This window comes from Columba livia, chromosome 4, assembly GCF_036013475.1.
Source record: "Columba livia isolate bColLiv1 breed racing homer chromosome 4, bColLiv1.pat.W.v2, whole genome shotgun sequence".
Taxonomy (NCBI): domain Eukaryota; kingdom Metazoa; phylum Chordata; class Aves; order Columbiformes; family Columbidae; genus Columba; species Columba livia.
The window spans coordinates 38498992-38515086 of record NC_088605.1 but is presented as its reverse complement, the minus strand read 5'-3'; the positions used below and the strand labels follow the sequence as shown (position 1 = coordinate 38515086).

The window sequence follows — 16095 nt, the reverse complement described above, 5'->3', positions numbered from 1 at the left end:
TAAATCTAGATCAATGCTGTATTGATAATGGCTTCTACTTTATTAAATAAAACACAACATACACTCTCGATATAAAACCCCTGCGCTTCATAGTAAACTGGCCCTACAGTTGCTGCTTTGCAACCACAATCACCCCAACAGGAAAATGAGCCTTCCTTCGGCATTACCGAAGCTCCCTTCGTGGCAGTTGCATTCATAACCGAGGCCTGCTGATTCCCCTAACGCGAGAGCGTTTCCAAACTGACTCCGGACACTGACACTCACTGGCATTCTCTCCCGCCCAAGGCCGCTCCAGCCGACGGGAGCGCCCTGGGGAGCCCCCTCCGCCAAGGGCCGCGGCTGCCCTCCTGCCCCACCCCGCGTCCCCAAGAGCTCCGCAGCCGCCCTACTCACCACCTCCCGGGCGTCTCCCCGAATCACGCTTCTCCCCGCGCAGGGGAGCCGGAACCTGAGCTGGGACCTCGGCCGGGTCAGACCGAGCCACGGCCGCCCGCCACTCGGCGGACCCTGGCGGGCCTGGCCCCGCGGGCACCGCCCCCGCGCGCCATTGGGCCGACCCAACAGCGCCGGCTCTTGATTGGATGCGTCGCCCGTCCGTCCGCACCCGCCTTCCCCGCTGAGGGAAGCTCGCGGGGTCCATACCTGTGCGAGCTCAGGTCCCAACCGCCGCCGCGACGAGCCCGGCCGAAGTCGGTGCGTGAGCCTCGCCGGGCAGAGAAGGGCTGAGCAGCTCCCGACGGCGCGGAGAGACGGCAGAAGCCAGGGAGGGCCCTCCAGCACGCAGGGAAACCGGCACCTCCCGTCTCCTTGCCAGGCAGGTTTGACGCTTAGTGTTGTTGCTGGAAGTGACGTCACCGCAGACGGACGGGCAGGAAGCGGAAGCGGCCGTTGGGTCTCGCGGCGGCAGATTCCGTCTGTGCCCGCCGCAAGTCGCTGTGGTCCGCGGGCCCCTGAGGGGACGCAGAGGGGCACCCGCTGGCCCAGACAGGCGGCCCGGCGGGAGAGGGCCCCTGGTCCTGCAGCGGGGTGGCGGTTCGCGCGGGTGAGCGTCAGAATCCCCCCCTTGGGGCAGGGGTTTGTTCCTTCTCAGGGGCCGGCGGCGCGGGACGGCTCCGAGCCCAGGGCCCTCCCTCTCCTCAGGGGCGGTGAGCGGGGCGGGCCCGGTCTCCGGCTGGTCTGGGAGAGAGCGAGGGCGAGTGGGCCGCCGGCACCTGTCCTCTCTGACAAGTTCTCCTCAGCTCGCTGGCGCGGCCCCGGAAGTGCAGCCGGACTTGCTCGTGGCAGAGACGCGCTTTTATTTTCCGCCGGTGTTTCGATGGCGCCCAGGGCAGCCAGCCCGCGACGCACAGTTCCTTGAGCGATTATCTTCTTTGCAGCTATCCGGTGTTCTTGAAGCGTGTCTGTTCCAGCCGGCCCGACAGCGCAGTGCAATATTTGTCGGTGACGTTTTTGCTTCTCTGCATAATGGTTGGAATCTGCGCCCTTGTAACGGAAGATTCTAAATACAATTTGAAGAAATCGAAATTATTTTTTGTTTGGCACTTCAAAGGCAGTCTTAAGGTACTTGGTAACTTGCATTTTTTTTTTTCTTTGTGTGTTGCATGCTTGTTTGTTTGTTTCACATTCATTTGGTCTTTGAATACCGAATGTAATTTTAAGAGTTGTTCTTTAAACTACTTACAGTTCTAGGCTATCATATCTTAAAACGTTCTTACACCTGATTTTATTCTGGATAACCAATGCTCTGTAACTGTTCTGTCATGAATTCCTACAGGCAAAAGCTATGTGCCAATTTTTACAGTGTTTACCTTCCCCTGATGACCTTAACTCTGTTATCTTTGTGATCTCTTGAGCTATTCAGCTTGTAGTGACAGTAATTGCCCGTTTTTTGCATCTAGAAGTCTGGTGTAGAAAGAATTGTTGATACTTTGGGGAAACAGCCTATATAATCAGATGAATTCCTGTGTCTTCTGTAAGTATTTGCATTTCAGATTAGGGCTTCAGTCTGATGTCAGAATTCTGTTTTGATATCTGGTTAAATGGCAAAACCATGGGGTGGATCACTTTCTGAGGTAATGCAGGAAGAACAGTTGTCTCAGTTTTCAAATACTTGAGGATAAATTGTCCCTAGCCTTTAGCAAGTGTTGTATACTTATATGTAGCATGACCAATAAACCAGAACCTAATGATTGAAGAGGAAGAGAATTTTTATCTTCTGGAAGATTTCTGATTTAAACATGATAGAGACACAAGAAGAAAAAAAAAAAAACAAACCCACAACAAAAAACAAAACAAACCCAAACACTGAAACAAACAAACAAAAAACTCCCAAAACAAAGCATTTGTCAGTGCAAGCTTTAACCGTGGTTTTTGTGGGTGGGGTTTTTTGTATGTGTTTTTTTTCTTTTTTTGTGGCCTGTCTCCGCCCTCGTTTCCCCCCCGTAAGTGAAGTGTGTGATCAAGAAGTTCCTTTCAAAAAGACTCAGTGCCTTAATGAGTAGGACCAAATGACAAAGTTGCAAACTGGAGTATCCATCGGAGCTGATTCCTGACAAGGTTATATGTAATCTCTTTGGAACATTCCATCTTTTGGTCTGAATCTCATGTGTCAGTATAAGAAATTGTATAAAATTCTGTATCTTGAGAATGTCACTTCATGTATAGGCTGTATGGCACTGCGTCTTCACTGCTTGGATTAGTAGGCTTCAAAGTATTTGTTTTCTGGCAAGAAAAGGAAGTCAGTGAAGAGAATGGCGGGCAATTCTCTCCCAGGTTCTAGTAGAAAATTCACTGGTAAATTTCTGTTCTAAGGTTTCATAGCTGAAATCGTTACTGTTACTGAGGCTTTTAGGGCAAGTGCTGTAGAGAGTTAAGCCAGTCACAAGCAGATCTCGAGGAGAAGAGGAATGAGAACTGATTTTGTGAGACACATCAAGTTTCTGTACTTTTTTCTCCTTCCCCCCGCCTTGTTTTTAGTCTAAACCATAAAAAAAAAAAAAAAAAAAAAAAAAATCACTGAGCTTGGCAGTTTGCTAATACACTTTCTCAAGTTCTGTCAGTCTGTCCAGAGTGTTAAGCTGCAGGTCATTTGTCTTCAGTTGTGACTTAGGAGCTGGGCTATCATCCAGTCTGTGCTTTTAAGGTCTTGTGTTGGAGGAGAGCAAATATTGGTTTCTTACAAACAAACACTTGCAAGATACAGAAAATAGTACTGGTAGGCTATCTCTAAATATAAATGTATTTTGAAGCAATGGAGTGAGGGACAGTGTTAAGTTTAATATTAATACTGATAGTTGATGGTACTGTTACAGGTGTTTCTTTTTACTACCTGCCAGTCAGGGGGAGTTGCCAGTATATATATTTAGCTATCTTATGGCAATTTGTTTATTTATTTTCTTCCAGTCTCCTCTTCCTCCATTTGAGAATTTACTAATCAGTTCTGTTCAGTAAAACATTTTAGAAGCGTGAGCTGCCTGTATTTATCCCTTTGATCTAAGAAGTGATTTAGATGATGGTGTTTTCATGATTTGCTGATTCTCTTTTGTTGTCTTTTTTTCCTCCTCTATTTTTCCCCCCCACCCCCTTTCTTTCTTGTAGTAATCTTCAGTTTCCTTGCAGGATAATTCTACAGGGAGATTTGTTGTTTGCACTGAGTCCTTAGATGAGTCTCTTTCTTTTGTGAAGCAAAGCTCACAATAAATTAGAAGTGGGTTCCCAAGTTGTATGTTACAATGTAGAAGTTAAACAGGGGGCATTTCGTAACAATCCAAATAAACTTGCACCTATTTTTAAATATCTACATTGTCTGTTACCCCTCCTGCCTCTACCCCCCAAACAATTTTAAGTTTATTTAATGGGTTCTTTAAAGAATAGGAAGCATTCTTAACTGAAGAATGCAGGTTTTCACTACATGTGGAGTTCCTGTGCCTTGGAAACAGCAAAGAAACTTTTCACTGAGTTTTAGTGGATTTAGCCAGTCCTAAATTTGTAATGTGCTTTCAGATATATTTACCTTTAAAGATCTTTGATAGTTAAGGATTGAGAATTACTACTTGATCCTATTTAGAATTAATGAAGTTGATGGCTGATGTTAATTGGTATCAAGCTGTAGCTCTGTGCTATATTGCAACAATTTGGTAATAGTAGTGTCTAGAAAAGGGGAGCAAACCCCTTTGAAATCTATGGCATTTTGTAATTTTTGTGTAATTTTTTTTTTTTTTTAGGGCAGAGAATGTAGTATATTACATTAATGTCATAATCTGAAAGAAGAAAAGCAATTGGAATAATGGCAACAGGAGACCTAAAAGGAAGTTTAAGAAAAATAGAACAAGGACTTCGCTTGATAAATTATCCAAGAGATGTGGATTATACAGTGTAAGCAGCAGTGTGAATAAGTTTATGCTGATACATGATGACAGCAAGATGTGTAAACAAGATTTGTATAAATATTAGCATTGCACTCAGTGATGAGTAAGCAGAGCGTATGTCTGTGGGAAGTTGGGGTTTGATACATGTGAACTGAAAGATAAAAGGATGCAGTTTTGCTGTTCTGAGCAATCCTTAGAATAATCCTGAAGTGTATCACTATCTTGTTGTTCTTTCTTTTGCTGTTTTTCTCTTTTCTTTGCCTGATCTCTCACTTTTATAATTTCTTTATAAGTGTTAGCAAAACTTTCTTCAGGGAATTTCATTCTTTTAAGATAAAAAGAAAAAAGTTGTTGTTTGTTAAGATGGAAACACTGGTGGGCTTTAGACCTGAAAATATAAAAATTATATGAGTGTCCCAAAAGTGTTGTTTTGACTGTTTTACAGGTAATAGTAAAGGCTGCTGAATGAGATATACTTCAAAAAATAAACCACCTTAAAATGAAAGAGATATTTGGGTATGACATGCTGGCTATATGGACACACCTCTGAAGTTAAATATTTAAATTTAAGTAATGAAAGGCTTTTGTTATCTTCTGCTGTGTAAAATACTTTTATTTCTCAATAGGTTAGTAAAAGGAGATCCAGCTGCATTTTTACCTATTATCAGCTATTGCTTTACATCTTTTTCAACTTACATAGCAGAACTTCTGGTGAAGTGCGATGTGGAACTCACAGCAAAGAGTGATTTGCGGTTTATTGAAGCTATTTATAAGGTATCTGTGTTCATGTTCTTTGCAGAAGAGACAAAATTTTGAGTATGGCCTTATAAGAATTAAACATGTATGAGTTTTACTAGAAAGTGAAAATTTTTGGCAGTGAATGTGGATTGTAATTCTGTTAGGATTTAAGATGAGTAGTAAGTCACTGTGTGGCAAGCTTTTATTTAGATTTTCATAAAAATAAGGGTTGAATGTTGTTAGCCAAATCTTGATTTTGAGACAATGGTAGAATCAATAGTATTGGTTTTTGTGTTAGTTGTGAAGGACACTGAAATATTTATTACATGGTAAGTATTATAGAAGTGACCTTAGAAGAGATGGTAACTAGCAAAAAAATCACAATGAACTTCAATAATTGTAATGAAAACACAATTAAGAAATGGGGTTATTTTAAAACACCATGCAAAATTAATATACAAAGTCCAGTTTTTAACAGTTTATACATTGGAATCGAATCAGTTTTGAACTATCCTTAAAAATATCCATAAGCACCTTTTTATAAAAGGTGGCTTGATATGTTAACAAGTACTAGCTTATTCAGACTAGTTTTCTGACTAAGTACAGAGACTCCTTTACAAAGAGGCTCTGTGGGAGTCTTACTTAGCCCTCCAACACATTTGCTGAGATTAATACAGCTTTTTATTGTGCGTTCACATTGGAAAGTTTTTGTTTCGCTTTTTTAATATTAATGTCAACAATCATTTGTTTCATGAATCTTAGGACTATGAGTTAAACTTTACAAGAGAGGTGTGAATGAAATGTTACTGGAAGAGGTATGTTGAAATTCTCATTAGAAGAAACAGCTGAAAATGTATAAATAACCAAATGAGAAGAGGTTTAACTGCTGAAGTGCAGAATAAAAAGATTGTAGAAAAATAAGAACCTGAGTGTGCCATTTCTACAACAAATTACATGGTGATTTTGAAATTGAAGTAAACTCTTCTTTTGTTGCAGCTTCTTCGAGATCAATTTCAATATAAACCAATTTTAACAAAACAGCAGTTTCTTCAGTTTGGTTTTGCGGAAAGAAAAATGCAGATTGTTTGTGACATTATCAACTGTGTGGTGAAAAAACATAAGGAATTAAGTAACTCAAATAAGGTACAGATTAAGCTGGTAACTTTACTATAAGTTTCTTTTGGCTTGCTTGGTGGTGTAGGTAGAAGCTGAAGACCAGTTTATTTGAATGTGCAGCATTGCTAATTGTCAAAATAGGTAGAAATTTAGTATGAAGTTTCATTGTAAGATGCTTGAGTGCTGTTACATGTGCAAAAGACACAAAGCTGCCAAGGCTTTGTAGTATAAACAAAAAAGTATTAGAATGAAGATAAATGTAGAACTTGGTATCTTTACGGTAAGTGATGTTATTTTTCTTTTACACTTCCCAATATAGTGAATGTGTAACTTGGTGGATTTTGCATGTAAATGTAAAAACAAAGCAAAACCATCTGAAGTTATGGTAACATTTAATGTAAATATGATATTTATGTTTGTGTGGCAGTGGTATATATCTCAAATCAGATTATCTTCATGAATCTTATATATTTTACATTGTTAAGGCATTTTTTTATCAGTGTATGCTTTAATAAAAGGAATTTTCAGTCTTTATATTTTACAGGATTTTGTTTCATTTGAGTTTATAACAGTCTTCAGGACTTCATTGGTCACTATCAAGGGCATAGCTACATATTTTTTCATATTTGTTTGTTCAACTGTGGTACAAGCTGTCTTTTCTCTTTATGACCAGCTTTGATGCAGCCTCACATAGGCGTTAATGAGTGTATGAGTATGACGTTCACTTCCAAATCTATTTTCTCTGTAAAGTTGGGTCATACTTAATTTTTATTAGACGTTAGTGTACTGCAGAGGTTTAAACGTGCTTGTGTGTGTGCCATGCAATATTCCTGTCTTCTAATGATGGCAGAAAATAATCAGTTTCTAGAAGCATAATATTTTCTCTTCTTCACTTTGAAGGTTAAATGCCTAATACGGAAAAAACTCAGGTCTTTTAAAAGTGAAGTGTGGTCAAATTGTGATAATGTCCTTGCTCATCCTAGTGGCAGTGCTCTGAATTCTGAACAGGTATGAAAAGAGCTTTTATGTTTGCAGCAAGCCAGGCTCGTTATGGAATATGTGCTTTCATTTAGGTTTTAATGTTTGATCCAGACCATTTTTTTTTTCCAAAGGGCGGTTGAATGCAATAGTAGTTGACATACAGGGGATATTGCTTCTCTCATTTGCTGAGTAGTTGATCTCAGCGTCTTGATGGTAATGATCTACAACTGTTGTTTGCCATTTGAATTATAGCAAATGGAAGGACAGCAAACAAAATGAAAATGGAACTGGAAAAAGAGTATATATCCTGTTTGGAGATTGAAATATGTTTGGCCTAATGTTGCAGTGTGTTCAATGTAGCTTTCAAAACACTTTTTGCTTTTTTGTCTGAATCTGTTTGACAAAGATTTCTTAATGTAACAATCCTCTTGGCTTTGGTTTTACAAGAATAACACTTGATCTTACATGTTATGCTATTCTTGGCCTGTGGAAGAGACAGCTTTCCTAATATTTTTTGCTAAAAGCATGCAAAGTAAAATTGTACAAAACTTTTAGGACTCTGCCCATTAACTATTGGTTATTTCCATTTAGAAGTAAAATAGTGCTTTTAACAGTGAGGAAAACTTCACAAAAAATATTTGGAAATACTTATCTGGCACTTCTTGTTGTTGAATAGTAGAATTGAATGGGGATATACATGAGTATATTAAGCATTCCATAGAAGAGGACAGTTTTGGCTTCAATAAAACATCTAGGAATCTGTAAGTGTTAAGATGCTGCACAAAACTAGTAATTCTGGGTTCTTAATCATTAAGCAATTTTGTTTTGTCACAGGTGTTGATCATAGGACTTGATCCATCTGGAAAGGTAGGCAAAATTTGTCTGCTGTTCTCTCAAAGGAAAGCATTCAGAGGAAATGAAATGTGTAGCTAGTAGGGCTATTTTCCTGATAGTTCTCAAGAGCAAATTCCAATCTTTCTAGTTAAACTCTTTTTCCTGAATGTTTGAGTGGTGGTTTTGATGTTGGAACTGTCTATACATATGTTAATACATACAGTGAGATGCATACTTCACAATCCACGCTTAGAAATCTAACAACCCTTACAACAAGAGAGGGCTTCAGTGCCTTCCATACTGTTTATGGAACGGATCAAGGTACATAGTACATATGCTAAAGTGTGTGCATATTTGTTTTACAGTTCTTTCATGTCTATATGATTTTTTCTTTTTTTTTCTTTTTTTTTTTTTTTTTCTAAATTAAGCTGCCTGCTGTTGCTTTCTGTGTTTTGCAACCAGCTGGGATGAGCTTGTCGAGTTTGAATAAATAAATACTAAAATGATAGGTCTTTTGTGTCAGTTACTTGGCTGATGAATTGAAGTGTTCTTGTAATGAATAACACCAGTGATTTATTTGTTTGTTTGTTTTTTAGAATGCTCAAAAGAAGCCTCAAGTAGAACGGCACTCAGGAAATGAAGTTAGTGGTGATCTTCATCCACTACCCCTTCCAGCACAGGGAGGTAATGAAGAAGAATTGTGCCTGGATGATGATGTTGTGGAAGTTAAATGTGAACAAGTAAGAAGTTTTATTTTTAAGTTGCTGTCTGCATGCATTCTTAAGTTTTCTTACAGGACTTTTCTAAAGGGATAAAGGTTTTAACAAGATAGCTGGATGCTTCTTAAGTATAACTAGTAGATATATAATAAAAAAAACCTGAAAAAAAAAGTCCATTAAATTGTACTGTCCTTTCAAGAGCCAGTTCAGTGAATGTTTTTTCTTCAAAAGCTGAGTTTCATTAATAGGTATATTATGGCAATTCTGAAAGAAAACTGGTTTTATAATGTAGCAGAATATGGCTACTGAGCTTGAGAAAGATTCCACTTAATTCCTTGATCAAATGATGATTTTTATCTGTTTTGAAATTAGAGAACATCTGTTTTTATCCATATTTTCAGGTCATAGAAGATAGTTCTCAGATTGAGTTCCTAAAGAGTCAGCTTGCTGATTGTCAGGAAAAGCTTCATAAGATAGATTGGATGGAAGATAAACTGCAAGGTTTAGAAGAGAAACTGAAAGGAAAGGTGATCATAGATGAGAAGGACTGGAATAATTTATTGAGTCGAATTTTGCTGCTTGAAACAGAACTGTTGTTGCATTCCAAAAAGGTATGTTAATTTCTCTTTTTCTTCTATAACAAAAATTGCCCAGGCACTATGTTATCAGCCTGTTTCTGCTCTTCCTGTCTCCTGATATGTGCTTTTTAACTATTTTTAAAGGCATTATCTGAATGCATGTGCTGTTTATGGAGTTGGTGGGGGTTTTTTTCTTAACTGTTAAGATCTGTTGTTTTCTAATGCTGTGTGAAGCAAAGCTCTCCATTGGAAATTGTTTCCTTGCAAGAACAACATGTGTAGTTAAAACTGTTTTCATTAGTAATTAGTGTGTGTGTGTTTATATTTCCTAGCAACTTGTAGAAGGAAGCTTTTGAATACTCCTTAATTATGCTGTCTTTGAAAGCTTAATATTTCTATAGTTGAGAGTTTCATCATGCTGGTGACATATTTAAGGGTTTTCTTATTCTGGTCTGCATTACTCTGAATTTCTTATGCTGGCCTGTAAATGTTGCTGTTGATACAGTTAAATATCTGATTTTTTTTTGTTGTTGTTTTTTAGTCTCTGAACTCTAATCAGATACAGATATTCTCTTTAGAAGATCAAGTCTTCATTCTATATAACTAATGTTGACAAAAAAAGATGGCATGCTCAATGGAAAATGCAAGGTTAATGGAAAAGTTAATTCTTATTTTAGTCTCATTCTTAGTATGTGATTCTTTTACATTTCTAGCCTAATTGATGGTCTTTCTCCTTTTGCACTTCCCTACTTTTTATATCTTGTCCATGACATTGATTGCATTTTTAGGTCCGTGAAAGTGCTAGTTGTGATGTGCATGTTTATTTGTGCATTTGGCATGTTTATCAGAGAAAATAAAGCATTTTTTTGCGTTAAGACTGTTATTTTTCATGCTATTGAAGGGTCCTTGTATGCACATTATATAATTTCATATATGTACACACGTAAAATTTTGAGACGCAGTGAATCATAATATCAACTTTGTGACCACGTGCTTAATTTCAAAGCGTATTTGTGTATGTGGCTCAAGTGTATCCTTCAGATACTGTCAGATGCTTTCCAGAAGCTGAAAACACTTGTGGAATATAGTTGAGTATTGCATTTTTCACTGTAGTTGTAAAAAATGTTGAATTTATTTGTAACTAGGAGCTCTGAGTGTGCTGCTGGTCCTGCAAACTGGAAAATGTCACTAATACTTGTATACAAGGCCCCTATTTTTTTTCCTGTGTGCCTTGAAAATGTGCTAGTTATGCAAAGTTCTGAAATGAAGAAGTGTTCAGGCTGATCATTAGGTTATATTTAAAGGCTGTAGCTCAAAGGATGAAGATCAGCATTCTCAATCGCTTTTTTTTTTAAACAGTTTCAGGTCAGTAATGGCTGAAGTGATTTGCCATTTGAAATCAGTTTCTTATGGATATTGTAATTCAAGGACATATGTCCAAATAACACCACCAATGATAATGTTTTATTCTGTTATCAGTCTCCAAGAGGCCTCCAGCTGAACAGCCATAGATGGTTTTGCTCCTGTTTCAAGTGTATTCTCTTCAAGAGAGTTGCTGCATTTATGACATTAGCAGCATGGAAAAGCTTATATTTCAGACTAGGCTTGTTCTTTTATTTCTGTAAATTTGGTTTATTATTACTTCAGTAATGTGTCTATTGCAGTTGCTCAAAGATTTGGAATAGTATGTGGAAAATATTTGGAAAATACTTAACATTAATATCACTCAAAAATTTCCAGCAAGATAATTGTATTTCCATACTGCATATAATTGAAAGAAGTCATCTGCAGAAACAAATATGAATTTAGTTTGTGTGTGGTATTGTTGCTTGCCTTTTTTCAAAGCAAAAGAAGCAATTTTTTTATACTTAAAAGTCTAAAAAACTAACTTTTGCAATAGGCATTTGAAAACTGCCAAGTAATAATCCTTCAGGCCAGAGAATTGCTGTTTCTTTCTTTCATGACATTCCCTTTAACTTGTGCTTCACAGATATAGAAGCAATTTAGAATTACGCCTTTTTTCTTCCTCTTGCATTTTTCATGGGACTTTTGGCATCCAGCTAACATAACAGGGACAGTGTAAGAACTGTCTTGCAGTGCTGCCAAAGTAGCAGCAGCTGTATATTTAACTCTGGGAAAGTCTGAAAGCTACCAAATCCATTTCAATGAAAGGAATTGAGCAGAAGTAGTCAGTGCAGATTTTTTTTTTTTTTAATTTGGTGTTTTGTTTTTGTTTTTTTTCTTTTTCCAGCTTCTTCACACACAATACCTACTATTTCTCTGCCGTTAGCTTATTCAGATATAATATTTGCCTGTTAACTCCAGCACATAAAGTGATATACTTTACCAAAGGCTGGGATTTCAAACCATAACTCATTGGTGAAAGAAGTCTAGATGTTGTTTGAGTGTTGTATTTTTTTATTTTGAAAATAGAAAATTGCACTCAAACCCATTTATTGTTAATACAGCATTAAATTTGTTTCATTGTTTATGAAGAGCCTTTTTGAAGCTAGGTCGAGTTAAACTGACACCCATTCGTAACAGGGCTCTCTCTCACTTAAGAGCCTGGGAAACCAGCTCAAATGGAGTTTTGAGTTCTAACCATTTACGTGGAATGCATTTCAGTTCATCTTTAGGCTAATTTTTTTAGGACTGAGGAGCTGCATTTCTTAATATGAACTAGAAGTAAAAGGTACACTTACTTTGTTAAGGTAACGGCAGCCAATGTCAAGATGTCATTGTTAGCACAGGCCAAGAATACTCTGTTTATTCTGCTCATGCCTAAGTTATATATGCACTACATTCGCACCTGGTTTTGACCTGTTTGTGAACCGCAATATTGATATTAAAAAAGCTTCCATGAAATGGACTAGTTTTTAATGCAGTATGTATATGGAAATCTTGGATTTTTTTAGTCCTATAAAGACATCTGTGCAATGCCAATATACGTGGATGCTACAGCAAATGCGTACATAACTTGTACTTAAATATATTTTTGTTCAGTCAAAAGATGATTTGAACAGGACGTATAGCTAAAATGCAGTAAATTTGTGTTTCAGAGAGACTTATCTACAGTGTTCAGCAATACAAGTCAAGAATGTACAGCTAGTAGGATTCCACTTTCTCCTGGTGAGTATTGATTTACTTCTTTTTAATTAACATCCTAAGCAAAACACTTATTTCTCACCATGTATAAAATAGTGTTTTTAAAATAGACAATGGCAATTTAGTGACCTCTGAATTTAAATGTATGCTGCAAATTAAAATTAGTCTGCTAGTCGTTTCATGTTTGTAGTTTATTATTTTAAAAATATTTCAGTAAATCAATCTTCTAAAGTATTAATGAAAACGTATAGCATAATACTTAATACATACAAATAACTCTATTAAAAATCTTGAAGATGCAAATTTAATTGAGGTGCTATAGATAAAGCTGTGAAGAACAATAATGCTAGCTGCACTTCAAAGCACTTATCGTAATGTTTTTAAAAAAGGCTATTTGTGAGCAGAAAATAAATTTATATTTGCTGCCATGGGTTTGTTATAATTAAAATAATGTCACATTTTTGTCTTTTTTACTTTTAGAATGGAGCTCATGAATAATTTGAGCTTTTTCTTTCATAATCATTGTTATTTTTAAAATCACCGGTGTGCATTCTCTATGGTTTTAACCCTTTTGAAGCAGTTAGCAGATACCCAACAGTCATTTTTGCTAAGCTTTCTTATTTTGAAGGGCAAGACAAAATATTTTCCTTTCCAATTTAATGTTGATAATGCACAAGAAATAAATGAAACAGCCTTAAGTTGGAAAGAAATTAAAAACATTCTCCTTGCTATAAGTAATTCTTCTGTTTCCTCAGTAGTAGCTCTGTAGCCCTTACCTTGCATCATTCTCTCAATTAATTTGGCCTGTTTCCCCTATGGCAGCTGTTATTCTTACCACTGGTAGTAAGGAGGATATTCTGTTGCCCATTCTCACTTATGAGGTGTTTCTGTCCAGGGTTGGGCTGTTGCATTGAAATTAACGGGGAATCTCAGTAATCCTGTTTCCATGGAAATTAGGAAGACAGTTTCTTGGTTATGTCAAAGTTTGAAGTCTCAGAACTGGGACCTTTGTTTTATAGGCCTTGGAAAGATTGTACCATGTTTACTTCCTTTCATAAGTTTAGAGGTATGTTAGTCAACAAAAAAGGCTGATGGTCTGTAAAAGAGAATTTTCGTGTTTTCAGACTTCTAGAATTCTTCTGATTTTATTGTTCCTGTTTTTCTAAAATGTGATTTGGGGAATTTTAGGTATACAAGTTATGCAGCCAGTCTTAACTCTTCTGTCTGAGATGTTCAGCACTTGGAATGCTTTGATGCTCTTTCTGGTTGTAGTGCTCTTCATGAATCACAGCTGTACGGAAGAAACATTTTTTTAAAATTTTAATTCATTAAAATAATTCAATATGTTTTTAAATATAGAATAGTGTAGCTAAACATGTTCCAAAAGTATGATACATAGATGGTGGCTTTACTGAAAATAAGGATATGGGAACACCTTTTTCCTTAAATTCTCTTCCCTGGCAGTAGTATTCTAAAATTGTAAAGAATATCAAAGCCTTCCCAATATAAAAGTCTGTTTCTACTGAATGGTTAACCTATCCCAACAGGACGAGAGCTAGGGAAACAGCAAGAGTTTCATACAAATTTTAAGCTAAAGAAAAAGATGATGAATTACCACAAATTAAAGACATGTTTGAACAGGCAGTTTACAGTAAAAATAATGTGAACTATTTGAAATTACTATTAAATGTTTGACCAAATAATTGGACTTTAAGTATTGATTACACTGTAATCAGGATGAGGGTAGCATTCCTAATAATCTTTTTGGAGTTTGTCTTGTGTATGTTATACATAGTATATTGCACTTGTTTAAATAAAATGGTAAACTTATTTTGGTTCCTCACCAATAACTTTTATTTTTCCCTCTCTAAACAATGTATTCTCTTCTGTTATTACATGCTGTAAATCAAGCTATTTGTTAGCTGACCTTGCAATAAAAGAGCAAAAAAGCAAAGGTGACACAAAAATGAGTATTTCTCCATAGATACAGAGAGGAAGGAGGAGATGCCAGAGAATCTTCATCAGTCATCTGGATGCAGTTCACCATTATCCATAGACCCATCTACCAAAGCCATGACCATTAATTCTCATGGTCTGACAGACATTTCGAAAGTAAGTAAAACTGGTGAATACTTAGTTGATTTCATTTTTGAGGTCGAGAGAGCAAGTAAGCATTAGTTTTAGTTGTATATACTACTAGTGAAAAACAAGGAAACTGCAAAACTACTTCTAAGTCTGTCTCAGAAATCCTTTTGATATGTAAACAATGCTTAAAGTCACATTTTCTCTATTAATTTTTCAGTTTGAAAGTTGTCTGAAGAATGTTAGCTTTGAAGAGTTCACTAACATTTTTGCTTTTAAATTGCAGGAGACAACAAGACAAAGAATGGAAAGGATAAGTAAAATGTAAGTAATAGGAAAGGGCATCAGGAATTAATTTCCCAAGAGGGAGTTGTACTTGACTAAGGCATATAGAGAACATACATATGTGTTCCAAAACATAAAGGTCTCTACATCAGGTGTGGCATTTCCTTATGACTCCACTGGATAATAAATCCACTTACAGTTCTGTATTTGTGGGATGAGTCACTGTTTTGGTTTCTAAAAAGCAATAGAAAGTATTCTTAATAGTATTAACCAGAGATTAAAGAGTGTTTAGAATCTGGTTGACAAGGAATAAGAATATTATTTATGTCCTGATAGGAATGCCCTTCTACTTGCAACTTTTCTTCCAGAAAAATGACTACAATATCTTAAATCTGTTTTTTATTATTTACAGCGAAAGTAAAACCAATTTCAGACTAAGCATTGTGATAACTGTACTAAGGGGTATTTGATACTAGTCCTGAGATCTGTAACAAAAAACTTTTTTAAGAAATATTTTTATTATACTTGAAGAGAAATGTGTTACTGTATACTGCTTCTTTAGCAAGAAGTTTCTATTCTGTAAATGCCTGGCCTGAAAAAAAGCCGTAGCCTTTTTTGTGATTTAATTTCATTGTGTGGGTTACTTCTTTCTTTGTATATACTTAAGGTTTATTGATATGTGATAAGCATTTAAAATGCAAACCAATTGCAGAGGAAAAGAGGAATGAGAGGAAATTTAAGGTTTCATGCTGCTTGTTAGTATTTTGGATTCATTAGAAAGTTAAAGGCAAGTCAGTTGTTTCTTACCGTATTCTAATAAGTGTCTATGTGTAAACAAAATTCATTTTCAGAATTGAAGAAACCTCGGAATTGTTAAAAACCTCAAGTAACACCTCTGAGAAGACCTGAAGGCACAAGTCTTCAGACCTGGTTTCTGCAGACTTATGGATATCAGAACTATTAATAATATGTATGTTTGTACAGCATTAAATTTTAATATATTAAATTTGTAATGATCATTAGTGCTTTTATTCCTTTGAATAAATACTTTCTAATGCATCTGTGTATTGATTTCTCTCCCACCAGCCCTGATTTTTGGTTTTAAAAACTGTTCAAATAGCTTCCACCCCTACTCTTTTGTAAAGTGAAGTCATTACAGCAGTGTATTTTTCTGTTGACATTTGTTAGTAGTGTGCTAAGTAATATGTTTTTTAAAGTGCAAGCTTGAGGACCATGGTTTACATCCTGTTGGAAACATTCCAGCTGGGACTTGCATATTGCACCCAAGAG

General features: G+C 36.7%; 1 protein-coding gene across 4 annotated transcripts; it reads left to right on the top strand.

The window, feature by feature from the left end:
* Positions 1-612: 612 nt before the first annotated feature.
* CEP44 (centrosomal protein 44) lies at positions 613-15864 on the top strand. 4 transcript variants are annotated; one of them, XM_065061326.1, is made up of 13 exons: positions 613-814; positions 1377-1560; positions 4224-4374; positions 4994-5141; positions 6102-6248; positions 7122-7229; positions 8037-8069; positions 8633-8776; positions 9157-9366; positions 12393-12462; positions 14423-14550; positions 14807-14844; positions 15657-15864. In XM_065061326.1, the coding sequence occupies exons 3-13, from the start codon at positions 4286-4288 to the stop codon at positions 15712-15714; spliced, it is 1173 nt and encodes a 390-aa protein (XP_064917398.1). In that variant the 5' UTR covers positions 613-814; positions 1377-1560; positions 4224-4285; the 3' UTR covers positions 15715-15864. The 4 variants fall into 4 exon arrangements, with proteins under 4 accessions (XP_064917398.1, XP_064917397.1, XP_064917399.1 ...); XM_065061325.1 differs by lacking the exon at positions 613-814 and adding an exon at positions 865-1042; XM_065061327.1 differs by lacking the exons at positions 613-814; positions 14423-14550 and adding an exon at positions 865-1042.
* The last annotated feature ends 231 nt before the right edge of the window (positions 15865-16095 follow it).

Bases quoted from the DNA above. Each gene is read 5' to 3' on its own strand.
- CEP44 (XM_065061326.1), top strand. From the start codon at position 4,286: ATGGCAACAGGAGACCTAAAAGGAAGTTTAAGAAAAATAGAACAAGGA. The intron at 8,777-9,156 runs GTAAGAAGTTTT...CCATATTTTCAG, and splicing joins TGGAAGTTAAATGTGAACAA to GTCATAGAAGATAGTTCTCA. The intron at 12,463-14,422 runs GTGAGTATTGAT...ATTTCTCCATAG, and splicing joins TAGGATTCCACTTTCTCCTG to ATACAGAGAGGAAGGAGGAG.